The sequence below is a fragment of the Vipera ursinii genome (genome assembly GCF_947247035.1).
Source record: "Vipera ursinii genome assembly, chromosome: 5".
Lineage (NCBI taxonomy): Eukaryota > Metazoa > Chordata > Lepidosauria > Squamata > Viperidae > Vipera > Vipera ursinii.
Window position 1 is genome coordinate 45,429,141 of NC_139518.1, and position 27,633 is coordinate 45,456,773.

General features: G+C 38.8%; 1 protein-coding gene across 1 annotated transcript in view; it reads left to right on the forward strand.

Moving 5' to 3' along the window:
* ARMH3 (armadillo like helical domain containing 3) overlaps nt 1–27,633 on the forward strand; it is a 174,899-nt gene that overhangs the window by 13,306 nt on the left and 133,960 nt on the right. Inside the window, exons 9-16 of the mRNA XM_083364355.1 lie at nt 1,872–1,928; nt 2,963–3,006; nt 4,077–4,137; nt 4,371–4,417; nt 8,490–8,565; nt 10,735–10,828; nt 16,355–16,456; nt 19,495–19,553. Of these exons, the coding sequence (XP_083220481.1) occupies nt 1,872–1,928; nt 2,963–3,006; nt 4,077–4,137; nt 4,371–4,417; nt 8,490–8,565; nt 10,735–10,828; nt 16,355–16,456; nt 19,495–19,553 (540 nt within the window). The remainder of the gene's footprint in view (nt 1–1,871; nt 1,929–2,962; nt 3,007–4,076; nt 4,138–4,370; nt 4,418–8,489; nt 8,566–10,734; nt 10,829–16,354; nt 16,457–19,494; nt 19,554–27,633) is intronic.

Here is a 27,633-nt window from a genome sequence, read left to right on the forward strand (position 1 = left end):
CCCTGGTTTCCATATTTGTTTCCAAGCCCAGCACAAAGTGATGGTTTTAATCTAGAAAATTCTACATTGCTGAGTCTCTGTACAAAGTAATCTTTCTCTGAAATAATGTGTTTTGACTGAGAGCAGATGGGGAAATTAGAAAGATAGGGTCCTGAGGGAAGCCCCACCACTCTGTGGAACAACATACTCCAACAGCAACAACAAGTTTAAAGCCCCCAACCTATTAGCAGCAAAGACTCCTTTTTCAGCTGGCCTTTGATAGGTGACGGGATGCTAAACTGACTTTCATTGATTTTGGTTTATGTGACTCGGTTTGGCTGTTTGTTCATATGAGGCTATATACTTTTTAGCAAACCATCTTGAATTTTGAAAGTGAGCAGTATGGGATTAAATATGAACGTATGAAGCTTTCTTATGAAAATAATTATTTTATTAAGCAGAAATAAGTTTCTTTTTCCTTTAGAAACAAATACTAATCTGGAAACAAGGAAAGGTTTATTTGAGATTCTGCTATTCTTAAACCATTCTTCCCCCCCCCTTCTCTCTAGTTTGCAGGTGTACATAATATTTTGATAATTTTTAGCTTTTGATGAATTTCTAATCTAGGGCATGAGTTTATTGTTTTCTAAAAGTTGCTGAATTCTATAATTTTCTGACTGGAGAAGCAAAGTCTATCAAACTTTTTTCATTTATATAGTTCCTTTGGGATAATAATGCTATCTCTAGTCAGCACAAAATACATAAATGGGAAATAAGCATTAAAATATTACTGTACTGCTGGCAAATTTGGCATCTTTAATTACCTTATCCAATAGAAAAAATCTTTTGAAAGCCTTTGCATAAGATTTACTTTTTCCTAAGTATTTATTATTGCTTTGCTTTGAAGCTGAAAGAATTTTCATATAGTATATATAATGTTAGATAAAGATATGTTTTTTAAAAATAGATATTTCTTTCTTCTAATCAGGCATGGGAAACATTCTTAAAATGTCTAGAATTCTGTTGGTGTTATGTGCATCCTGTCTGCAAGAATAAAAACTTTTCTTGCTGCTCATATATGTAAATATGTCTCTGTGTGTTTTGTGTGTATGTGCTTTTATTTGCTTTCTTTGATCCTTTTAATTTTGTTGCTACTGTTGCTAATCATACTATTTTCTTCAGAATCTTAAAGATGGTTAAGTTGTTTCATTAGGTTAAAAAGTAATTTCATTGAATATAATTTATGTTTTATAATGTTAGTACTTTATTTTCTATAAGTTTTTAGACATATTCCATATTTAATGAAACAGCTGTTCTAGTGTTTATTAGTGATGCAGCTGGTCCTTGTAATTTTTGCTACAAAATTATTCTGATTTATAGAAATTGCCCAAACTAGTACAGAATTTCAGTTTCTTGTCAGAGTGAGAGCTTTGCTGCTACCACCAGGGATCTTCTTTATAACTATGTGACTTTATTGACCATAAAGTGGCAACATCAAAGGTGATGGATATTCCTTGTTACTATTTTTTTGTCTCAGAAGACTGTATTAAAAAATTAACAGTCAATTTAGTGTGCTGATGTTTATCGGCTTTATTATTTAAGAAAATTCTGGCAGGGATCAAGATTGAGACCTTCTGCATGCCAGGCATCTTTTCTGTCTCTGACCTCTGCCTGTTGTCTTAACAAAACATACATGTGATAGAAATAATTCCTTCAGAAAATACTTTCATGCCAAGGGTGAACTCTTGAGTTATATGCAGAAAACAAAAAAAACTGTTCTAATAGAAATTGTATGAATTTATTGTGATTAAAAAACGAGCAAAGTTTGAATGAGGTTGTGTTAACTTTGCTGATAATTAAATGAGCCCATGACTTTCTTTTCCTTCTTGCAGTCTGTGAATCCTTATATAGTAAAACTATCTATTATAGATGATGAAGCTACACTGAATGTGAGTATGATGTTGTAAATTTTGTGTGATATAATGTTAGGAATAAAATGAGAAATGAAAAGTGAATTAAAAAGAGTGCGCAAAGATGGTTTAGCTTCCATATCACAGCTGAATAATATTGCAGTGCATATGCATGCTACATATTGTGCTAATTTCTATTAATTCCTAACTCTCTGGGTTTTGAGGATCCCATGACTTTTTAAAAAAAATATGCAAGCCTGTGGTTAAATTATTTTGGCTCTTGCAGGAAAATTGCTAATATTTAAAAATGTTTATCTCATTTTTCTGACATTTTATATCCTGCATTTTGCCCCCCTTTCCCCCCAATTCAAGGCACAATACTGTACATTGAATCCCCATAACAAAGTTGTGAGTGAGGTTAAACTGCCAAGGTCACTTAGGGAACTTAATTAAAAACGTTGACTTAGTGTGATTATTTTCATAGAATTACTTTCATAATCTAGTCCAGACATGTCAAACACAAGGCCCGGGGGCCGGATCCGGCCCACGAAGTGGTTTCATGCGGCCCGCGAAGCCATCCTGGAAACAGTGAGGGAACGGCCCCCACTGCCTTGGCCCTGGCCCAGAGACCCTCCTTCCACCAGAGACCCTCAGATCTGTCCCACTCCTGCCCAGGCCCTCATAGGCACCCTTGATGCGAACGATGTAGAGCTGGCCACACCCACCCAGTAGGCCATACGCACTCTAGCCACGCCCACCCAGTAGGCCACGCCCACCCTGGCCATACCTACCCGGCCCCTTGAGGGCAACCGCAATGCTGATGCGGCCCTCAATGAAATTGAGTTTGACACCCCTGATCTAGTCAATACACCAGCCTGGGTCCAGTTGAAATGAGGCTTCTTGGAAAGCATTATACAACTTGAAAAATAGTCAGAATCTTGCATAAAATGAGGCCTTTAGTTCACTAGCAAGTGTTAAAGTGTTACTGTGCACGATCTAAAAAATTTTGGGAGCAGAGAGTTGCACCTCTGCCTTTTATTTATATGGACCTTTCTCTTTTTCTCTTCTTGCAGGGAATGGGTCTTGTAGTTGCCCAGGCATTATCAGAATACAATCGGTAAGTAACATTAAGGAATGTTTGTGGATTAAATGAATATCTTCCTGAGAAAATGTATTCATATTCCTACTGGCAATACGTATGAGCAAAGTTGTGAAATAAATGGATTTTTGACATTCTTATTTATGGCCTTCTTCTTTTTACACATAGGCTAGGCTTCATAGAACAGATTTATTAGCAGGTGTTGATCCCCAATATATGTAAAAAAATCAGTTTTGGTGAAAGCAGTTTAAATTAGAAACTGGTACTATAGACCAGCTAAATCTTGGTCCCCTTCATTTAAAGTTCAGATATCCTGAAGTCAATTAGTGTGAATTGCTTGAAGGATAGTATTCCAGCAGGAAAGACCATGTTGTAAACACTAGTTGGTTTCCAGACTCACTTTTTTGAAGATGACAGGACTTTCTTTAGGCTGATGTACAATGACACTCTGCTTTTTCATCACTATGTTAGCAATAATTCAATGGTGTAAGAGAGCTGCCCAGAAATTTAAATGCACTTTTTGCAAATTGCAACTCCATTTGGTTTGGTGTCTCAGTAGAGAGAGAAAAAGAGTGCACAAGAAAGAAGAGTAAAGAAAGCTAGCTTAGACTTTTTAAAACACCTGACAAGGGGCTATAAGACAGCCAGGTTACATGGGAAGTTCCCAATTGTATCCTTGAAATTTGTCTGTTGAAGCATCTTGTGGACCAGTGCTGCTGAGAAATAGAAAAAGGTTATGTTTCTGCATGAGAAAAAGAAGACAAATCAATATAGAAATAAACAAAGAGTTCGAAGCATATTTTGTATAATAGGCAGCATTGGAATGGATAGAACATTGCATTCAAAAGGCTTTTATATATCATCTTCTTAAATATCTTTCATTATCATGTTTGTTAGGTAGGTTTTTGTATTTCCCATTGGCATCTGATGTTATTTCTTTCCTTTCAAATACATTCAGATATCACTTGGAGGACCTGTATTTTTAAAAAAATGTTTATGTCATAATTAAAAGAACAGATTTTTCTTGCTCTGTAACGATGCTCTTGGCAACTTCTATTGTTCTATCTCCCACTGCTATTCTTGTTCAGACAGTTCAGAGACAAAGAAGAAGAACATCAGAGTGGATTTTTCTCAGCCTTGACTAACATGGTAAGAAATCAGTGACTGTGTTGTCAGTCAGTGCTTGTCATGCAAAGGAGCCTGGCTTAAAAGATTTGCAGGAGAAGGACGTAGAATGTAGACTGTTTCTGTAGATGTTATAATGGGCTTAAGTTCTATATAAAATACAAGGCTTCTCTATTACTTTTAGCCCTGTGGACCAGATAAGTTAGTGGAAGACTTCAGCATATCCTAAAGCTATGCAATACTGCTTTTTTCCATAGGTGGGCAATATGTTCATTGCTGATGCTGATGAAAAAATCTCAGTCCAGTAAGTACATCCATCAGATAACTAATTTAATTCTTTCATTTTGAAGTATAAAATATAACCTATTGCTTAGTAGAACTGGCACCGAATCTTCTAGCTCAGGGGTGTCAAATTCAATTTCATTGAGGGCCGCATCAGCATTGCGGTTGCCCTCAGGGGGCCAGGTGCGTATGGCCTGGGTGGGTGTGGCCTACTGGGTGGGCGTGGCTAGAGTGCGTATGGCCTACTGGGTGGGCATGGCCAGCTCTACATCGTTCGCATCAAGGGTGCCTATGGGGGCCTGGGCAGGAGTGGGACAGATCTGAGGGTCTCTGGCAGAAGGAGGGTCTCTGGGCCAGGGCCAAGGCAGTGGGGGCTGTTTCCTCACTGTTTCCAGGATGGGTTCGCGGGCTGCATGAAACCACTTTGCGGGCCGGATCTGGCCCCCGGGCCTTGTGTTTGACATCTCTGTTCTAGCTTAACAATCAGTACTGGAGATAATAGCATAAGTACCTTTTAGAATACGGGTGTCAAACTCAATCACGCCACGTGACGTATCGTGACTTTTTTGCCTTTGTGGAACGGGTGGGCGTGGCCTATGCCTGACACATGGGGCCCGCAGGCCGCCAGTTTGACACCCCTGTTCTGGAATACAGGCAAACTAGCAGATGCTGCATTTGCATTTTAAATTTGTTTAAGCAAATTGCAATACAGAGGAGACTAATGTGGCATTATTTTGGAGCAGGAGCATCATTCAGCCCATAATATTCTGTATCTAAAATACCTCAGAAGCTAAGCAGGATACTACAGGTAGTCCTTGACTTACAATAGTGACTGAAGTTTCAACGGCACTGAAAAAAGTAACTTATGACCATTTTTCACACGTGACAGTTGCAGCATCCCCATGGTCATGTGTATTTACATTTGGATACGTGACAACTAACTCACATTTATGACAGTTGCAGTGTCCTGGGGTCATGTGATCCCCTTTTGCGACCTCCTAAAAAGAAATTGCAGTGATTCACTTAACAAGTGTGGTAAGAAAAGTTGTAAAATGGGTCACAACTCAACCAGTTTCTCACTTAGCAACATAAATTTTGGGCTCAAGTGTGATTGTAAGCTGAGGACTACCAGTATAGAAATAAGTAATTTTTTTGCTATTTTGAGCTGAAGACCATAAAAAATGAGGGTTAATGAAAGCTCACAGTGAGGATGATAAAAGCCAGATAATACCTGATTTACCAACATATTCTGTGGCAATGAGAAAGAAGGCTTGCTTTACTGTCCCTTGCTACCCTTGCATCTTGGCAATATAGACTGGTGGAGCTATTTAAAGTAATTAAATGTTAAAAGTCTTGTAAAGGCCTAGAACATCTTGTTGCGGTAGTCTTAAATTTTATAGATAAAAACCAATGAATTTGAAATGTCAGATGTTATGGTTTGGAAAAGTCAGTGAGAGCACCATCCTGTGCTCTAATACAGATACTTACCTGCTTATGCAGTCGGAGTATATATAAATTGTTTGGATGATGCAGGCTTACCACCCTTCCCAGCTTACCCTTACCACCAACGATATGAGGAGTGAGTCAATTCTTGAATCAGATCTACTACTCATTCTGTTTTAGTCACAGGCACACATAAATGTTAGTGTTCTTTTGATGTCTTTTAAAATTGGATGTCTTTTACTTTCCTGTTATGAAGAAATGTATGAATTTTGGTAAGTCAACAACAGAATCCTTCTCCCCCCCAGGCTACCTAAATTCATTACATGCACTTATTTTTGTCTTAATCTCAAAACTGTATTTCAGGTATTTTGGCCATGTCAATTCACTGGAGAAAGCAATTATGTTTGGAAGAATTAGTGGTAAAAGGAAACCAGGTCACCCAAGAACACGGTGGTTGGACACCACCAGCCAGAGCATAGAACAACTCAAAGAAGTAGTGCAAGATACAAAGAAGTGAAGAGAGCTGGCCCATAGAATCACCAAGAGTTGAACATGACTGAATGGATAACATCTTCTTCATCAACATGTAGCATTACCCCCTCAGAGGCCGCCAAAGCCCAGGCCCTCCCAGCCCCGCTCTCCTCCGTCGCGCTCTCAAGGTGCAGCTCACATGAAGTGAGGAGGTGGCAGACTCATTGTCAAAGGGGAGGCTTTCAGGAACAAAGATGACCAGCCCCTAGCCCCGATAGTCAACGTGTGACAGTGTTTTAACAGCCCCAGAAAGTCATAGCAGCAATAGTCAATGATTTCACAACGACTGGAAACAAGTGGGGTGGGGAAAACCCTGGCTCCGATAGGCAGCGATAGGAACACTAAGAAAGATAGTCAGCGTTCTGCAGTAACAGTTTGCCCCGCAAGGGCAACTCCCACAATGTCTATAACTTGCACAAGTAACAATAATCAAAGTTTGGATGGCCGCTAGTCTCCAGCCTCTCCTTCTCTTCTGTCGTCGCTCGCAGTCTCAGGTCTCGTCTGTGTCAAAACCCCTCTCCCCTTTCCTTTATTGTTAAAATCTGAATTTAGCAACCCCAGCAACTTTCTCTCTCCTCAATCTCTCTCTTGCCTGTTGCGAAAGAAAGCAGTAAAATTCCACTCTTTCTCACTCTCTCCTTCCCTCTCCTTCACAGAAAGGGATCTGCTAAAACCTCAAATCCCTCTTTGACTTCACCTGGTCTCTCTCTGACAACAGCAACAGCAACCACCCCCACCCTCTTTCTTTCCTCCTTTTTCTTTCCTTCCCCCTGATCCACACCCACCACGCTGTCCGAGCTTCCCTTTCCCCAGGCAGGCTCCTGCAAAGCCTTTCAGCCAGCCCCGCTACAAACTTCCAGCTTGGAGAGGTGTATCAATGTGCTGTATAGTTGTTGCTGAATGCATGAAAAAAAGAGGCAGCTACCCTAATCCAGTACCCCAAATATAACTAAGTACATTGGAATTTGAACCTGATCTGTTAAGGCCTGATCTGCCTCTTGGATGAAAAATCTTTCAGTTTCATTTTCACATCTAAATACAGGTAATCCTCGACTTCCGACCACAATTGAGCTCAAAATTTCCATTGCCGAGCAAGACAGTTGTTAAGTGAGTTTCGCCCCATTTTGTGTTCTTGCTGCAATTGTTAAGTGAATCACTGCAGTTGTTAAGTTGGTAACATGGTTGCTAATTGAATCTGGCTTCCCCATTGACTTTTCAGAAGATCACAAAAATTGATCACATGATCCCAGGACACTGGAACTATCATGAATACATGCCAGTTGACAAGTCTCCAAAGTTTGATCATGTGACTAGTGTGATGTGCAACGGTTGTAAGTGTGAAAAATGGTCCTAAGTCACTTTTTCCAGTACATTTTTAACTTCAAATGGTCACTAAATGAATGGTTGGAAGTAGAGGACTACCTGTATCTACATTTCTGGAATATTGAGTTTAGACTGTGGTAATGCATTCTGTTTGGTTGCTGGCTCTGAAGATTTTCCAGTAATCTGATACATCGGTAGTTCTCAAAATACAGCCATTCATTTTTATTTATTTTTTAATTCCATTTATATCCCGCCCTTCTCCGAAGACTCAGGGCGGCTTACAAGCTTAGCAGTAGCCTTCATTCTATGTATATGCTTGCTTATTAGGGCTTTCACACCCCCTCCAAGCGGCATTATTACAAAGTCAGCTTATTGCCCCCAACAATCTGGGTCCTCATTTTACCTACCTCGGAAGGATGGAAGGCTGAGTCAACCTTGAGCCTGGTGGGATGCGAACCTGCACTAATTGCAGGCAGCTGGTGTTACTTAAGGAGGCATTAGCCCACTGCTCCACCAAGGCTCTAGGGACTGTTCAAAGTTACAACAGCACTGAAAAAAGTGACTTAGGACCATTTTTCACACTTTCGACTGTTGCAGCATTCCCACGGCCATGGGATCAAAATTCGGGCACTTGACAACTGATTCATATTTAGGATGGCTGCAGTGTCCTGTGGCTTCTTTTGTTTTGTTAGTCTGAGTGTCCAAAATTACCACTTCCCATTAGTGTAACCTGGCAAAGTGTTCCAAGAAATTTCATTACTGCAATAAATGTGTTTCTCTTCTGCTCTTTTTTGTAGAACTAATGAAGCTATCCTTTTGGCTCTTTATGAAGCTGTTCACTTGAATCGAAACTTTATCACTGTATTGGCACAGGTGTAGTACAATTCACTTTTGTACATCTGAGGAATCTAGAATCCAAATTGAAAAATAGCTTAGACCTTTGCTCTAACAGAGATTTAAACTCATCTTTTGTTAAGTGCTCTGTTTGATCTCAGTAACTTGCTAATGTATGGATTTGAAAGATGGAACATATGTTCCTTTAATTGAATATTAAAACATTCCTGTTTGTTCTCCCACGCCCCAAAAAGATAGGAGACTACAGTGGTCAACCACCCCAAAATGGGGTGGGTCAATCAGTTCAGTCTAAAGATTGTAGTGTTGGAGTAGCCCCATGAGATTTAGGTTCTAGTCCCACTTCAGCTATGGAAAGTCAAGGAGTGATTTTGGCCAGTCACTTTGTCTCAGTTGAAACTGTCTCACAGGATTCTGTTGTGTGGATAAATAGGAAAAAGGCACATTCAGTATACAGTATTGCTTTGAATTTCAGTACAAAAGATGGAATTTAAATTCAACAAATAAACATCATGATCAATTACTGAATCAAGATAGAAGTTTGGTTTGAATTCATTTGGCCAGCATGTATGCTATAATATAGAACAAGCCAGTGTTGAACAGAATGGTGCTTCATCCCCTTCTGAATTCTTCAGGTCAGATTGTTTGTAAAGGTAAGGGAAGATAAGTAGACCTGGAGCATATAAAATTCTCCCTAAATTGGGCCAAGAATATCATACATAGATGTGATCATCTAGACATCTCTCAGCTGATTAGAATCCTAAACTATACAATATCTTTCCCTTCACTTAAAGTTTTTTGAAAATTCTGGCAGGGATCAATCTCCACTATTTTTCTTTTATTTAGGCAGAGTTTGTAGAAGCTTGCAAAAATAGGGTTTTTTTAATTTTATCTCTGCCATTCTGAGTTTTGTTCTAGGGTGCTTTTAACTGATGTTTATATGTGGTGAATACTGGTTCAAATCTGGTTTAAATGAGTCTGAATAAAATCAAAATTTAATCATGCTGCTAGTGTATTTAAGTTGCTCCAAATAAATATTTCAAGGTGTACTTGTCATTTTAAAAAGAAACTCTGTATCATAAATAATAAATCTAGAATAAAGATGTGAGTAGTTTACATACGGTACATGTTTTGTTTGATGTTGGGACCATAGCTATGATGAAGATAATAATTTATGTATGAGAGTTGCTTTGTTCAGTTTAATCACTTTTGTATGACCTGTATGTTTTAGAGCAATGCTGAGGAGGATGGATACATGTGGGTTAAACAGTTGGAACAGTATAGGAATTACTGCAGTAGTACAGCATCTTGCTGCTAGGCGGTGCTGTTACACTTAGCTGGAAGATAAGTTATAAAACCTGATTATAGGAGAACCCAAGTCATTCGACTATGGAAATGGAGTTGTTTGTATGCATTATTTTCAGTGGACAGTTTATTTCAAAGTTGGCCTCGGAGGTTAATTTCAAAAATTGATAAAATGTTAGTCAATCCTTATAAGATAGTGAAGAATCCACAGCAGGCTCCCCTGTGAACTTGCATGAAATATTGTACAATTAAAAACAGATTGGTAATTCCAAAATTCACTTCAAATCTGCTTGCTGCTGAGAGAACATTTGGAAATATGTTGATATGAAAGGTACTGTGTAAAACAGGCTTCCTTATTTCACAGTTGAGCATAAAATAGAATACTATGCTGATTTAAAGTCTTGCCTGTTTTTATGGACGACAGCATTGCAAATGGAACCCTATAGTTAAATCAGCAATTAGATGGGGAGCTTCTGGCTGAGATGAAATGGAGAAAGAACTAGTAGCAGGCAGGCAGAACAGGTAACAGTAATAATATTTGTATAGCCTTGTGTTCTCCTGAAGCACCTGGGTTAAGCAGCAGGGTAGCAACATGATGCATGGACTTGCTGAATAATCAGGAATAAATTAAGAGAGGGAATGGAAGAAGATATTGCTTTCAAAGCAACTTTTCTAAGGAGATTAATTTTAAGAGACTTAACTTTTAAGAAGCTTCTCAGTAATTTCTTAATACACGTGAAAATAATGACAGATTGTAGGAAGGATTGTAGGTGTGGTAAGATAGTTGTAATATCAGGAATAGGTTGAAATTGCACTAAAGGATACTTAAGGTACTTCAGGTGTCACTGAATGTAAATTTATTTAGATATATGTTTTAATGCCTAGAGTCATCCTGAAATTGGTTTAGTGACAATGCCGGTAAGCCCAGTTCCGACTACACCCGTTACTCCACTTGGAACCACACCACCTTCTTCTGATGGTGAGCCGTTCTATTTTCTATACATGCTTGTTGCATTTCTGTACTCTAGGCAAGAGAACAAGTGGCCTTTTTATGCAGAAAAGCATAAGGGTCTATACATCCTGGAACCCTAGCAGAAACCCTTGCCAGGAAGAAAGTATAGAACCATGGTATTACTTGGCTTAAACATGAATTGTTCCCAAATGTGAATCTCTTTATGAATGTTATTTTTATGTGATAAGACTGTGGTGGCGAACCTATGGCACGTGTGCCACAGGCAGCATGCAGAGCCGTTCCCTGTGGGCATGCGCACCATCACCCCAGAGGGATGCGGGGCCGGGCTGCTCCCCTTCCCTTCTTCACTTGCGCCAGCGCTCTCACTCTTTCTCTGCACCGGGAGTCAGGGAGCAGCTGCAAGAGCTGGGCATGGAGAGGGGAGAAGCCAGAAGCAGCGCAGAGAAAGAGGTGTCGAGACGAGCTCAAGGGCTGGGGAGGGAATGGGGAAAAAGATCGCTCTTGCCATGATCTCCCTTCTGCTCGCCACTGGGAAGCCTGGCAGCACAGCTTGGCGCAGCTGCACTAGGAAACTCCAGTGCCCCAGACTTGCAAGTGAGTTTCGGCGCTCCCCAGGTTTTAGTGCAGCAACGGGACAAAACTCAGCAAAGCGCTGAGTTCACTTCGCGTGGGTTTGTGGTGCCTTCGCGAGAATGGCTGCTCCCCTCCACCTTCCCGTCTCCCCTTAGTTAAGGGGCACTTTGGCATGGACAGCTAGGGAAGGGGAGGCCCAGCTTCTCTCAGGTGGCCGAATTAAGCGCACATTGGAAGGGGAACCTCTGAGTCGGGGGCAGCCAAAGTTAACCCTCCAGCTTGGGAGAGGAGCTCCTTCATTTCTGCACGGAGCGACTCCCCCCTCCCACAGCAAAACTCTGCAGGGGTGAGAATTGCAGAGTTTAGGCAGTGAGTAAAACGTGCAAGATGATCGAAAGCCCTTCTTAAGATTTTAGGGGGGGCGGTGGAGGGGGGGAAGGCGGCGTGGAAAGTTTGGTGGACGTTGCTAAGAAGTGAATGAACGACCTCAATTCCAGAATCACATGGAAATGTGCAATATCTGGAGTGTGGATTGGAAAAGGGTGGGCTATTCTTTTATTCTTTTGTGAGTGGAGGTCCCTAAATTGGGGGAACAGGCGGAGGGGGGGAGGTTTAACCAGTGTAAAGGAATAATCTATATGTTGAGGAATTTGACTTTGGAAATGGTATTGAAACACACCCTTGGATAGCAGAAAGCATTTCTCTCCCCCCCCCAAAAAAAAACACTGGGATAAGAATACTTAATAAAAGCAAATTTTGGCATTATTTTACTCCAGTGGCCAATCAGATGCAGAGGGAAACTAAAACTGGACAAGAAACCAACAATAACTCTCCATTCTCTGTATAGAAGGTGTAGTTTTGTATAAGGAGAAGAAAGATAAAATAAATAACACATGCTGGATAAACCAGTACTGTAAACAACTGTGCTTGCAGTGTGACAGCAGTTAAATCAGTGGTGCCACATTTCATAGTTAGAGTACTCTGATTGCAGCTGCTTTGTTGCAGGAATGTGGAATGGCATGGGACCCACAGGTTTTGCAAAGTGAAGAGAGGAAGTTGTTACAGCTTATTAGGAAAGATAAAATAGACAACCAAGAATGCTTTATTGACCGTTCTTCATCCAGATTTTATATAAGTTGCATATGCTAATACAGGTGTTCTGAGACACTCCTCTGTTTTACTTTTTTTTCTTTGTCACTTTTTGGAATTTTCATTCTCCTTTCGTGAGAGGGTAGTGTTTGGGAGGGGGTGTAGCTGCCCCCTTCCCCCTCCCAAGCCATCAGCTAAGCAAGACGCCAGCCTGCCCACACTCTTCCCCCTGTCCGAGGCTTTCGTTGTCATGAACATTTCTTTTGAGGATTGGTGGGGGAGCTGTTTGGTTTTTATTCTGCTCCCATCTGCTGCGTGGTTGCAGCAGGTTTTGGTCTCTTCTGTTGTGCTGCGAGGTTACCCGCAAAGCATGTTTGGTTTTGGGGAGGGATCCCCACTCTGGTTGCTAAGCTTGCTTAAACCCTCTTCCTCCTCCTCCTCCTCCTCACCGGAACCCCCCTTTGTCTGCAACCGGCCCCTGCCTTGCCTTGCCCCGCGGCAGTGGCACCCCTGCCCTGCCCCCTCCCTCGCCTCACCCTGCAGGACGAGCTTCCTACCCACGCCCCACCCACCAGAGACCTCCTGGATCTCCTCCAACCCTGCCTGGCCCCCTCATGCATCCCCAGGAGCAACATCGAGGTGGCCACGCCCACCCTGGCCATGCCCACCCAGTCGGCTGTGACCACATAAGTGGGTTTTGGGTTGCAGTTTGGGCACTCGGTCTCTAAAAGGTTCGCCATCACTGTGATGAGACATTTCCCTTAGGCTGGTAGCACATGTGGGTGGCCATTCTAGATAATAGGATCAGTTGTCCGTATCCTATTGTATAGTTGCCCTGTGTATGTTGACTACTTTATGTGTTGCAGATATCTTAATGGAAAAATAAGATATATTTCATAAAACCCTATAGGCATTTAGGTGAGAACAGAGTCTTATCCTATAATAGCTGCTATTAAGGTCACTCAGGTATCCTGGTAGAAGAGTATTCTTCTCTGAGAAGATAAATTCTTCGTTGCCATGGATATCAAAAGCCTAAGGTTTTTTTTGAAAAATAATTCTGTCTTCTACCTCTCTGTGTATGTATTCTATATGATGCTAAGGGTTGAGAGCTGCTTAAGCTTCTTTCATATTATTCACTGCAAATATATCTGCCTACACACATTTTTTAATGCAGCAGGCAAAATTTTTGTGCTTATCTTTAATTCTTTTTGCCTCTCATTTTCTAATTTACATAGACAAATCCAAATATGCACAGAGAGTGCTACTTTCCTATTTCCTGGAGATTAATGTTATAAAAGGAATTCTTATTTGGCCTACATCAATACAGACCTGAGTTTATTTATGGTTCTCATACTTTTTCTGTACTTTCTGGACCCAAGGAATGTGTCCACATTTTCTTATTCCCCAGTATTTCTTACTTCCCTTAAAAAAAAAAGCAGGCCAGGATGACTCCCACTCATACTGTGCCACAAAAAATGCAGATGAATAAAGCAATATTTTGCTTTACAGTTTATATTAGATGTGGCCATTTTCAAAGTCAAAAGGCAGTTTATATCTTGAAGATACGATCCTGAGTACTGTAACTGCTGCCGGATTTTGCAAAATAAGTCTCGAGTCTCGGATTAGTTGTGTTGTTTTTGACTTGTACCACACATTAAAAACTGTTGTAATGTTTCAAATTAATATTTATTTAGAACATTTATTATGCCCTCCAAATATGTGTAATTACAATTTCAGATGGCACACATCAAGTAAAATAATAATAATAATTAAAATTTAAAAACAAAATCCATAACCAATATATTAGACCACCACACACAGCCTGGGTTATCTAACATGCATACCATCTCCCAGAAGATGGGTTCATACGTAATCCTCTCCCACTGCCTGGGGGAGAGACCAGGTTTTTAAAGCTTTCTGGAAGCTTTGTGTCATCCTAGGTCAGACATGTCAAACACAAGGCCCGGGGGCCAGATCCGGCCCGTGAAGTGGTTTCATGTGGCCCCCGAAGCCATCCTGGAAACAGTGAGAGAACGGCCCGCATTGCCTTGGCCCTGGCCCAGAGACCCTCCTTCTGCCAGAGACCCCCAGATTTGTCCCACTCCTGTCCAGGCCCCCATAGGCACCCTTGATGCCAATGATGTAGAGCTGGCCATGCCCACCCAGTAGGCCATACGCACTCCAGCTGTGCCCACCCAGTAGGCCACGCCCACCTTGGCCATACCCACCCGGCCCCCCGAGGGCAACCACAATGCTGATGTGGCCCTCAATGAAATTGAGTTTGACACCCCTGTCCTAGGTAGTTTTTTTTTTGGTGGGGGGGATGGAATTATTCAAAGGGGCCGGTGCTGTCACAGGAAAACCACACCTCCTAGGCCCCATCAAATGACTTTGCCTCAGGGGTAGGCAGTCCCACAAATAGTATCTATTTTTGACACAGGTTTAAAGATAAGTAGGTAGCAAGTTTCTGCATAGTGATTAAGGATAGAAGACCTACCTTTTTCTGTTGTTGCAAAAGCTGTATAAAGTACCTATCACCATGGTATCTTTAATGTGGAATTTGCCTCTTTTTGTTATATTCATTCATCGTATACATCATAGATTACCATTCAAGGCCTATTTTAGCTATTGGCTGAATATTAACTAGTCTCAGTATAGCAAGGCTACTATTGGAAGATTGAGTGCTTCTGAAATTGCATTTCTTTATTAAAATTATATGCTGCCCATCTTACTCTGAAAAGCGATTCTGGGCAGTGTTGCTGAGTTTCAGACTTTTCTGACATTGATGAGAATATCTTTCTTTCCTGTTTTTATGTGATGGAAAAGATTTGTTATTGAATGTATCTATCTCAAATACTTAATTATGCTTACAATTATCCCTTGGTATTTCTGACATGAAAGCAGAGAACACACTCGACTTGCAATAATATAAAGCCATTTTATCTTAAAGTCTTAAAAACAATTCTTCTGCTCAAGAGGATTCTGAAAAAAACAAAAACAAAATATTTCTGTTCTGATCATTAGATGGAAATAAATAATTGGATTTTGTGGCTGGTGTTTGTACGAACCTTATAAGATCCATGTTGGTTAAGACTGAAGAAGCAAGTAGGACAATTAAATTTTTAATAGTCCTTGAGGAGTAATGGAATATTTTGGTATATCAAGTATGCTAATTTGGGAGAATAGAGTCTAGTTATTTGTTTTCATTACTTGCATATAAACTTTCTTATTGTCAAAGAAACAAGCAACTGGAAAGTGATGCTGAATGTCTTGTTTTCTCTAAGTTTAGGCCACACCTTGAAAAAAATATTAACATTTGTTTTTTTCCTATTTTTTCTATATGTTGTTCTAATGAAATCTGATTTTTGAGCAACCTCCAGAGCAGTAATAACTGTAAAACTAACAACATAAGCATTACAAAATAATAAATAAATTCACAAATGCCAAGGAACAACCATAACAAAATTCCTGTCCAAGAGAAACTCGATGTGCTTCATTTGGGAGTGATCCCGTTTCATTGTGTGCGGTTGCGATGGCAATGTTGCTTGATTTTTCTTATCTCCAAATTGATAATCTACAATGATTCTGCCGGATGTCATAAACCAGGGGTCCTCAACCTTGGCAGCTTTAAGACTTGTGGACTTCAACTCCCAGAATTCCTCAGCCAGCTGGCTGAGGAATTCTGGGAGTTGAAGTCCACAAAGTCTTAAAGCTGCCAAGGTTGAGGACCCCTGTCATAAACAACTGTTAAAGTAAAGAGAAATGTTTGTAATATTTAATAATAGAAACATGTTGCTTTATCTTCATTTGGAGGGATTTCTGGATGGTTGAGTTCTACTGATGAGCAAACCTTCTCTTGATTTTTCCCAGTCATAAACACTGTAGAGCTGCCCTTGGATGCTGACGTGCAGACAAGCAACCTGCTGATAACCTTCTTAAAGTACAGTTCTATTGTCATGCAGGATACCAAAGGTAGGCAGTTGTATCAAAACAGCTTTGTATTTCTGAAATCAACCGAGGTGAAAAGCTTGTTACTAACTTGACTGCATAAAAAATTCCAGCTAATTCCTCATGGATAGTAAAGTTCTTCAGACTGACAGAACGAGCTGCTTTCTTATTGCCAGATGACAATTATAAAAGATCAAGGAGCTTTGATGCTGGAGGAGAGAAAAACCATATATAGAAGAAAATGTGTAAAAGAGATTTGGCATGTTCTTCCAAGTAAATAAAATAGTTGACAATTATATCTAAGTTAGCAAAGGATAGAGAGGGTATATAGCACTGCATTTCTGAGAATACCCCAAAGGGAATACTGCGTGAGACAGAAGTCTGTGTTGAGAATAAACATTATGCACTCTTCAAAACACATGTGATGCTTCATAGCTAGCAAAGCTGGCTTGTGAGCTGGTAAAAGTTGCAACAAGGTGATAGGATTTAGCTTGAATTTAAAAGTTTTGGCTTTCTACAAAAAGTATTGGAAGATGATGGTTCACACATGGATAACTCTGTATTCATAGTTGTTTTTGCTTCACCCTTTCAACCCAGTATTTCTATATGTATGTGTTTGCGTTTGTGTTATACTGTGTATTGTGTTAACGTATGTATTTGCCTATGCACATATATGCATAGAACTATGAAATACATTTTGCCTTTTATGTCTTTTGGGGAATGTCTGTTCAAGTGTTCCCCCCCCCCTCCCTTGGAGCTATATCTTTGGATTTTGTGTCAGATATGTGTCTGTTTTCTTATTGAATCTACATTTTTATGTAAAGATAAATGATGAATTTTTATGTAGAATTCAGCCACTCTATACCAGCAACTTTGGTGTTAAGCAAAATGGTCACTAAGTAAACCATGTGAAAGACAGAGAGAGGGAGAGAGAGAGACAGACAGACAGCGAAAGAGACATCTGGTTGCTACTATCTCACTTAGACAAAGTTCTCTCATGCAGCAACAATGGCATTATTTTCACTCGCATGTATTGTTCAGATGCAAAAATTTGGTTGTAAGTGTGCATATTGGTCAAAAATATTTTTTTTACTACTGTTCATTAAAGTTAGATTTGCGGGCAATCACTGTGATACTTGCTAAACAAGTAGTGTATGTTCTTCTTGGGGATTTTCTTTTAGAGAATTATTATCTGCTTTTCTATGAAATAGCTATGAAAGTGTTGTGGGTTTTTTTGCATGTGAGGTCAAGTCTTATCCTGTGTCTTGCACTTTGAGTTGAAGTTAATGACCATTAACAGTTATGGGAAAAAATATTGCCAAAAAGGATGAGATGGAAGGAGAAAGCAAATGAGGGGTGGATAAGCTTGAAGCATGTTTCTTTAACTGTTTGTGTTTTCGCTTTACAGCAACATGCATTGGTGATCTAGTTGTAAAACCACTCCAAGAATTTGGGATGTGTGATACTGTATCATTAAAATGGGAATTATAAACCATCTGAAATCATAAATTCAAACTGGTTTATTTCTAGAAAGTTAATTATGAGTTACTGCTTGTAGTGTTTTTGGACATTCTGATTTACCACACTTTGGTTAAACCAGTCCTGATTTGTATTGTGTCCAGGCTATGCCATTGAATTAAATGATGGAAATAGATATGATGAGCCCCCAAACTTACCAAGGTAGCATTATGCAGTTCCTTTTATATTTGCATTGCAGTTTGAATCATTATGTATATCGACATTAAGCATTAAGGGAAATTTCTGCAAGTCATGGGTTGATTTAAATTTCATTTTCAATATGAAAGTTTTCATTTGCCCCATGTTTAAATGTAAAATGCTTATAAATTCTATTTGTGCTTTTTTCTGTTAATTAGGAATATGATAATAGTTCAGTATGGAATGCTGCTTGCTATAGTTAGTGGAAGTGACTAATTATCTGCCACAATGGTTGGAGTTTTCACAATTGATGCTTAGTTCAATTCTTAAAATATTTAGTATGGCAGTACTTTATAATGAATCCTCTAATTACTATTATCATGTTGGTGTTTTCTTTTTATTAATAGTCTCTACTTTGACAATGAGAACAAGCAATATGTAACTACATGGAATAGTCTTCACTCTGTGTTTCTTCTCACCCGTAACAGAGGGTCAAAATTGGCATTGTTCTCAGGGAACCTGTGCTATTGTATAATGCATTTAAGATTTGGAAAGCTGTTTCAGTGCTAAAGCACAAAGCATGGCACTGCTTAAAGCAATTATGTAGCTAAGAAAATGCTGGTAAATAAACATATCACTAGTATGTAACTGCAGGAATCTAGAGCTAAATTGGCATGAAGGAATAGTGCGTGCGGTGTAATCCCCAAGGATGAGACTTAACTGTGACACCTGAGCAGTAAATCTCTGGATTTTGCAGTGAAAAGATAACAAGACTCTATAAAGTATTATTGGTCTCTAGAGCTGCTGTTCCTGGAAAAAGAGCATTTCAGCTTGTTTTTCAATTGTCAGTGGATGCCAGGTGTGTTACTGGTATTTAAAGGTACCTCTATACAGGTATACAGTCACATGTACTCATATAAAATGATTCATATATTGGAACAAATTAAGGTTGACTACAGAAGTTATGATTAATGTAGATTGGTAGACTGCTTTCTCAGCAGGAAGACTAGAGCAAAAGAGCAGTGTGGAAGTGTATGAAAATCATGCAATTCCAAGTTTATTAAACCAGGATTCATTTGGGTGGGTCATTGAGAACCTGCTACCTCATGGCAAGCAGCAATGCTGGCTGCTGTTTGATAGTCAAGAGAATCATCATCTCTTTAACAATGGAAAATGCTAATGCCGAAGACTAAAAAGAAGATAGCTTCAGGGTTAAAAACAAAAATCAACAAAATCGTTATTATTGTGGGCTCCTAGGTAATATCTTTGAAGTACAGTTGAAGTACCATGTTGTATCACCACTTGCTCTGTTGTGCTTACGGATTTCTGATTTGTGTATTGACTTTTTCACATGCTAAGGAATGGTTGTATATATATATATATGACCTCATGATATTCATTTGCAGATGAACACCGACTCCATAGTGGAAAGCTCTGTCTGATTATCTTAACCTGCATAGCAGAGGTAAGTTTTCCCCGGTCCATATCCTCCATCTCAGTAACATATTTAAAAATCAGTGCCTTAGGATCTATGCATTCCTTTACCTTCCTTCCTCTCTGAAACTGAACGATAATTTTATTTATTTTATTTATTTTTTATTTTAATTCCATTTATATCCCGCCCTTCTCTGAAGACTCAGGGCAGCTTACAAGCTTAGCAGTAGCCTTCATTCTATGTATATGCCTGCTTATTAGGGCTTTCATACACACACACCCCAAACGGCATTATTACAAAGTCAGCTTAATTGCCCCCAACAATCTGGGTCCTCATTTTACCTACCTCGGAAGGATGGAAGGCTGAGTCAACCTTGAGCCTGGTGGGACGCGAACCTGCACTAATTGCAGGCAGCTGGTGTTACTTAAGGAGGCATTAGCCCACTGCTCCACCAAGGCTCTTACTAATCACTGCAGTTTTGAGAAGTAATCACTTAGTGAGATTTGGCTAACTGAAAAATATTTCTCATTGAGCTACTATTTTTATTAGGATAAAAAAAATCTTAAGACTGTAAATATTGAACACCACTTGTTTGTTTTTCATATATAAAAGGAGGTCCTCTTTTTGCCTTAGAAAACAAGGAAACTTGAGAAAGGGAACTTACAGTCAAAAATGGGAAACTTTTGAAATGTAATAGTGCTTTCCTCTTTCCATTTTTATCAGAGAAAGTATTTGTTCATATTTCATAGATGGAATTACCTTTTCTGATTCACTCTGTATTGGCCTAACAATTCGATAACTTGTTAGACTAAACATGCCATGATTCTTAGCCTCCATCAGTTTTGGTTTTTAATAATATTAAGTCCATGGAAGCTGCCAGGTCTTGGATGTTTGAAATGGTAGCTCAAGCTGCCATAAAACAACCACTGAATTTATTCAGATGTTCATCATTAACTGCTGCAATTGTCTTCTGAGTTTCTTGAAGCAGTAATTTGAAAAAATGCATTGATCATGTAATTATGGATTATTTAATCTTGAAATTGAATGGGAGGATCATACATAGTACAGTGTATTTAGGGTTGATTCTGGAATGAAATTGCTTCAGAATTAATGTTGCGACTTCAGCAACAGAGCTTCCTTTAAAATGGTAAACATTATTTAGTAAACAAGTATAGTAAATACATTTCTGTGTGAATTTTGTAAAACCTCTTCAGGTTCCTGATGCACGTCAATGATAAAGGGCAAAAGAAACTAATGACAAAGTATATGTTAGTGCCGTACTTGTAGTTATCTATATTTTGAGCTGAGATACTGAAGTAGATAGACTATAAATTTGGGGGAGGCTGGGTTGGAAGATGATTGTGGTTTTAAAATTGGAGAAAGAAATATCAATGACCTGCATTATGCTGAAGACATTAATGTAGTAGCTGAAGATGCAAATAATCTGGAAACTTTAGTAATGAATGGCAAGTACAGTAAAAAAAAGTGACTAAGATTATATATTAAAGAAGACCAAACTAATGACAAGTACTGCAACCTGTCTTAGAACTAACAATAAAGATATACTGAAGTAGTGGATGTGTGATATGTCTATTCCAACAAATATCAAAATTGTAAAGGCAATGGTTTTCCCCATTATGGTTTATGAAAGCAAAATTTTAAAATTGAAGAAGCAGAAAAGAATATTGACACTTTGGTATTGGAGAGGACTCCTGAGAATTCCATGGATCAGTAAGACAACAAACATAATTGATTGAAAAATCAATTCAGGGTTCTCACTTGAGCTAGAGCTACAGAGAACCAGGCTTAATTTATACTTTAACATATGCAAACATTTAGCTGTCTTGAAAAGGTGGGAAAGGTAGAAGGAATAGAGGAAGAGGATAACTAGCAGCAAGGTGTGTACATTCAATTGCAATGGAGATCGATGTATTGCAGGAAAGCCTGAAGGACCAGGTTGGGGCAGAAATTCTGGAGAAGATCTGTGTGGTCGTTAAGACTCGCACCAACTTGAATAATCACAATTAGTCAGCTGGATGAGAGATACATTTGAATCATCTGCGTAGAGTAATATTTACTTATTTTTTTATACAAGTTTTATTTTTTAATATCTACATTCAAATATTTGTGAAGCTATACGGTGGTTGGGTAATCAAAAGTAAACTATCAAATAATAAGTTATTTGTAAATAGCTCAGGTTACATCAACAAGAATTCCCTTAGTTATAACATAGTCAAATTAATCAAATTAATACATTTCTAATTGTGACCTAGTCAATTAAAATAATTTTCAATATATTTTCACTAATACATATCAATATCCTGCTTTTAGGTTTTACCTAATTACAATAAAATACTCTAGAGTAGCCTGTGATAAATGGAAGAAAGCTTACTTTTTGGGTAACCCACATTTCCCTATTTCAATAAAGAATAATTATCCTGTCTACAAAACTTACATTGTTCATTTCAAAACATTCTTATTTTTTTACCAATAACGTCTATTTATCATCTTAACAATGCACCAATTATAGCAAAATATCTTACATTATACCTTTCCAAATTCTATAATATATATCAATTCTAATAACCAACTTTCCTTTAAAAGTTAAATACAAGATAAGTTTCTGTCTACACCATTACAACTAATATATTCTATATGTCGTCTTAACCGTTCATTGTTAAAATACTATCTTTTTTTTTTTTTTTATTGAAAAGTTTTACAATACAATTTTCCATTAAAAACCCCCATCCCCCCCGACCCTCCCCTCCCCAGCTCCCCCCTCCCTCTTCCCTCCCTTGCCTCCCCCCTTCCCCCCTCCCTCTTCCCTCCCCGTACCTCCCCCCCACCCTCCTCCCCCCCCCGGACTTCCCAGAGCTAAATACAAGGTATATATATATAAAAACAAACATAAGCAACCATATACTAACAACCATAAATTCTAAAATCCATCACCCTCTAACTTGTATAAGAACAAACAAAACTTAACATTATTAAATATATATAAAAAAGAAAATTGGAAAAGAAAAGAAAAAACACGAAAGAAGACTTATTCAAATGCTAGATAAAACTTCTTAACCCTATACTTATTCTGGATAAACTCAATCCACTTTCTCCATTCCATAATATAACGTTCTTGCGAGTGATCTTTCAAATAAGCCGATATCTTCGCCATCTCTGCCAGGTCGGAAACCTTTAAAGTCCATTCTTCTATGGTCGGCAGCTCCTCTTTCTTCCAATATTGTCCTATCAAAAGTCTTGCTGCCGTAATTAAATTCAGCATCAACTTAGAGTCCACCACTGTAGCATCAACAATTATTCCCAACAAAAAAAATTGCGGACAAAACTTTATCCTCCTTTTAAAAATCTTCTGTATATTCCACCAGATTTTAATCCAAAAGGCCTTAACCTTTTTACATGTCCACCATATGTGAAAATATGTTGCATCTTCAGCCCCGCACCTCCAACACTTAGGCTGATAATTCGGGTACATACTTGCAAGTTTTTTAGGATCTAAATGCCATCTATAAAACATCTTATAAAAATTCTCTCTTAAATTTTGAGCTTGAGTAAATTTCACATTCCTCACCCAAATCTTCTCCCACATGTCCATAGTAATAACTTCCTGGATATTTTGGGCCCATTTTATCATACAGTCCTTAACAAGCTCTGTTTCTGAATCAATCTCAATCAATGCAAGATATATCCGTTTAATGTGTGCAGGTCCCTGATTTCTAATTTGCTTTATCAAATTTTCATCAATCGTTGCAAATCCAATTTTCTGGTCTTCTTTCCACCTGGCCCGTAGCTGAGTATATTGAAACCATGTTTGTACAACCTTCTCTTCTCGCAAGAAGCTATATGATTTCAAACACCAAACATTCCTTTCTAAACTTAAAATTTCCTTGTAGGTAGTCTCATCGTGTTTGAAACCAGCATGTATATTTTCTATTGCGTGTTTTGGAATTGCCCACAATGGTATCTTACAACTTAGCTTATGTCTATACTTCTTCCAAACTCTCAGCAATGCCTGTCTTAGAATATGCGTCCTAAACACGGTACCTACCTTCTTATCATACAACAAATATGCATGCCAGCCAAACAACAAATCATGGCCCTCAAGATTTAATAACCTCGATTGCGTCAAATTAATCCAATCACTTATTCCTACTAATGCAGCAGCTTCATAATATAATTTAAAATTAGGCAATTTAAGGCCACCTCTCTCACGGATATCCTGCATAATCTTAAGTTTAACTCGTGGCTTTTTCCCTGCCCACACAAATTTATTGATACCACGCTGCCATTCCTCCAAGTTAGAATCTTTCTTAAGAATCGGTATCATTTGAAATAAAAATAAAAATTTGGGCAGGACATTCATTTTCACTGCTGCAATCCGTCCCAACAAAGTCAATTGCAATTTTTGCCAACTCTCCAATTCTTTTTGAATTTTCCCCCACAATTTTTCGTAATTATTTTTATATAGCTTTGTATTCGAGGGCGACAAAATTACCCCCAAATATTTAACCCTTTTAACAATCTCAAATCCAGTTAATCCTTCCAAGAAGGCCTTCTGTGAAACTGTCATGTTTCTAGCCAAAATTTTAGTTTTCTGTATATTTACTTTAAATCCAGAAACCTTCCCATATTGTGTTATTATCTCTATCAGGTCCACAACAGAATTCTCTGGCTGGGTCACTGTAACAACCAGATCATCTGCAAATGCTCTCAATCTATAGTCTTGATCTCCAACTTGTATCCCCTTAATTTTTTCCGAATTCCGAATCTTGTTCAATAATATCTCTAAAGTTAATACAAATAGCAAGGGCGATAACGGACATCCTTGCCTTGTACCCTTCTCAATATTACATACTGCCGTCAAGCTATTGTTAACTATGATTCGGGCAGTTTGCTTTTGATATAATGCCCTAATCGGCTGCAAGAAATTTTCCCCAAAATCCATTTTATCTAACATTCTCAACAGAAATTGCCAATTCAATTGATCAAAAGCCTTTTCAGCATCTAAAAAGATTAGCGCTGCAGAGATCTGGTTGTGTCTTTCCAAAAACTCTAACACATCAACTATATGTCTAACATTATTTTTCATTTGCCTACCACTAATAAACCCCGTTTGATCCCCATGAATCACCTGTTGCAGAACCCTCATCAGTCTATTAGCCAAAACCTTAGCAAATATCTTGTAATCTGTATTTAAAAGCGAAATCGGTCTGTAATTTTTAACTTGAGTAGCATCCTGATCTTCCTTCGGAATCAATGAGATAAAAGCTGTTCTCCAAGACGGTGGCACCTTTCCCCCCCTCTGGATTGTCTGGAACAGTTCCTTTAACGGTTTTATCATCTCAAATTGTAAATTTTTATAAAAGGCCGCAGACAAGCCATCCGTACCGGGCGCCTTATCAACCTTCAAATCCTTAATTGCTGTAAGGATTTCTTCTTCTGTGATCAGTTGGTTAATCCCCTCTCTTTGTGCTTGCGTAAGGACCGGAATATTAGCATTCTCCAAATATTTATCAATGTCTTTTACCTCAATTTCCTCTTTGGTATATAATTTCGAATAAAAATCCACAAAAGCATCCTTAATTAGATTCTGTTGAAACACAACCCTTCCTTTATATTCAATCTTGTCTATGTTAGAGGCCCTTTGTTTCTTCCTCAGTCTATAGGCTAACCATCTGCCTGGTTTATTAGCGTTGCAAAAAGTATTATGCCTAGCAAACCGCAGATTGGTTGCCACTTGGTCTGCCATTAATTTATCAAATTGTCCTCTTAACAGCCTAATAGCCTCTTTAATCTTCACGTCCCCTGGATTCAAAATCAAAACCCTTTCTTTTTCCTTTATTTCATTCTCCAGTTCTTTCCTTCTAGTTTCCATTACACGTCTACGTCTATTATTCATATATATCAACACCCCTCTCATATAGGCCTTACTAGCATCCCAAACCATATCCATCGAGGTACCCTTATTCATATTAATCTCGAAAAAATCCTTCATCCGCTGTTTACATTCTTCCACATTTCTCTGATCTCTAAACAAGTTCTCATTTAGGCGCCACGAGCGCCTATCTCTTTTCTCCTTATCAATCTCCAACCAAACTGGACTGTGGTCTGAAATAGTTCTTGCACATATCTTCACTTTTTTAGTTCTCAAAAAGAAGTCATTAGTCAACAAAATAAAATCAATCCTTGAGAAAGATTGGTGTCTGTCAGAGTAAAAAGTATAATCCTTCTCCTGCAGGTGCCTCTCACGCCAGATATCTCGCAATTCCAAATCATCCTTCAATTCAAAAAAAGTTTTAGGCAATCTGGCGTGGCTTGGAACACGCTTAAAAGCTCCAGCTTTATCCAAGTGTACATCCAGAACACCATTCCAATCTCCCATAAAAATAAAAGATTTATAATCCAACTGGGTAAGCTTTGTATGAAGTAAGCTAAAAAAATCAGCTTGTTGTTGGTTAGGTGCATATAGTCCAACTAGAAGCATCTTTTTACCTTCTAACAGCAGCTCAATCATAACATATCTTCCATGCTTATCTGCTTCAATTAAATCTGCTGTTAGAGCACTTTTAACATAAACAACTACTCCATTTTTCTTATTCTCTGCAGAGGCAACAAAATGCGTACCCAGTCTCGCGTTCAATAAATACTTTTGATCCAAAACTCTAATATGCGTTTCTTGCAAACATATAACGTCTATCTTAAATTGCTTTAAATATTGAAAAACTTTCTTCCTCTTCTGCGGTGAATTCAGTCCATTAACATTCCAAGTTAAGAATTTAGTTGCCATGAATATTCTCCAGAAGCCCATGGACCACAGCCTTGATAGGACTAACTTCTTTAGGCCGTGCTCCTCCCACAGCTTGACTGTATGTACGTTGCGAAGAAACTGAAGACTTTTGTTGATCTTGTTCTATTATTTTCTTTGCTCGTTTTAAAGCAGCACGCGTCACTCTTTGCTCTCTAGGATCATCCAAAGAAGTTGTAACTTGATCTCCTCCCGCTCCACTTTCCTCCGTTTCCTCCTCTTGTTGTTCTTCTTCTCCAGATCCTTTCCCAGCTTCCAGGAGCGTTAATGGAGTTGCTTTTAAGACATTGTTGTAAAAATCACGCGCTTGCTTCACAGTAATCAACCGGTACCTTTTACCTTCATGCATCACCATCAGCCCCTGAGGAATCTCCCATCTGAACCTTATATCTCTTTGCTTGAGCTCATGCACGAGGAATGTATAATCCTTCCTTCCCCTTAAAATCCTTGGAGGAATTTCTTTTAAAACCAAAACTTCTTGTTCAGCAATCACCACTTTAACATCATAGGCAGCTTGTATAATTTGATCTCTGATCTCTCTTTTTGCAAAATAAACCACCACATCTCTAGGCAACTTCCTCTGTCTGGCAATCCATGAATTCACCCGAAACACTTTATCCATAGCTGCTCTTATTTCAGATGCTGGCAGGTTTAATACTTCTTCAAAAGCCTCAGAGATCAGCTGCTTCAAGTCTTCTTTAGTATCCTCTTTTAAACCTCTGATTCTGACAGCAAACTGCATCTGGTAAAATTGGGCTAAACTTAAGTCCTTCTCCAGTTTATCTCTTACATTTTCATTCTCTCTTACTTTGACTTCTAATATAGCATTCCTTTGATCCAAATCATCCATCTTTTCATCTAATTCTTCCACACATTCCGCCACTTTATGCACTGAAGACAAAATGTCTACCTTCATCACGCTGAGCTTCTGTTCCATCCTCTCTTCCATTCTCTCCTCCAGTTTCTCCAATTTCTCCTCCATCTGCGCAAATTTATCAGCCATTGATTGATTAATTGAGTCCAAAAGTTTATCCACAGCATCTCGAAACTCCTTCGCTGTCAGCGCTTCAGAAGGGTGCAACGCCTGTAAAGATGATTGTTGCACTGGCGAGGATCCACCACTCCGAAGAGTTTTAGGGGGAGGTTTCGCCGCCATCTTTTAATCCTCAAATATGACGCACTTTCACTTAGAGTTTAAAAAGTTCAAGTAGTTAGAGAGTATATTAAAATAAGCCTCTTCACCTTTATCTCTTGTACCGCTCTGCCTGCTCCTTTAAATCATAGTCCTTT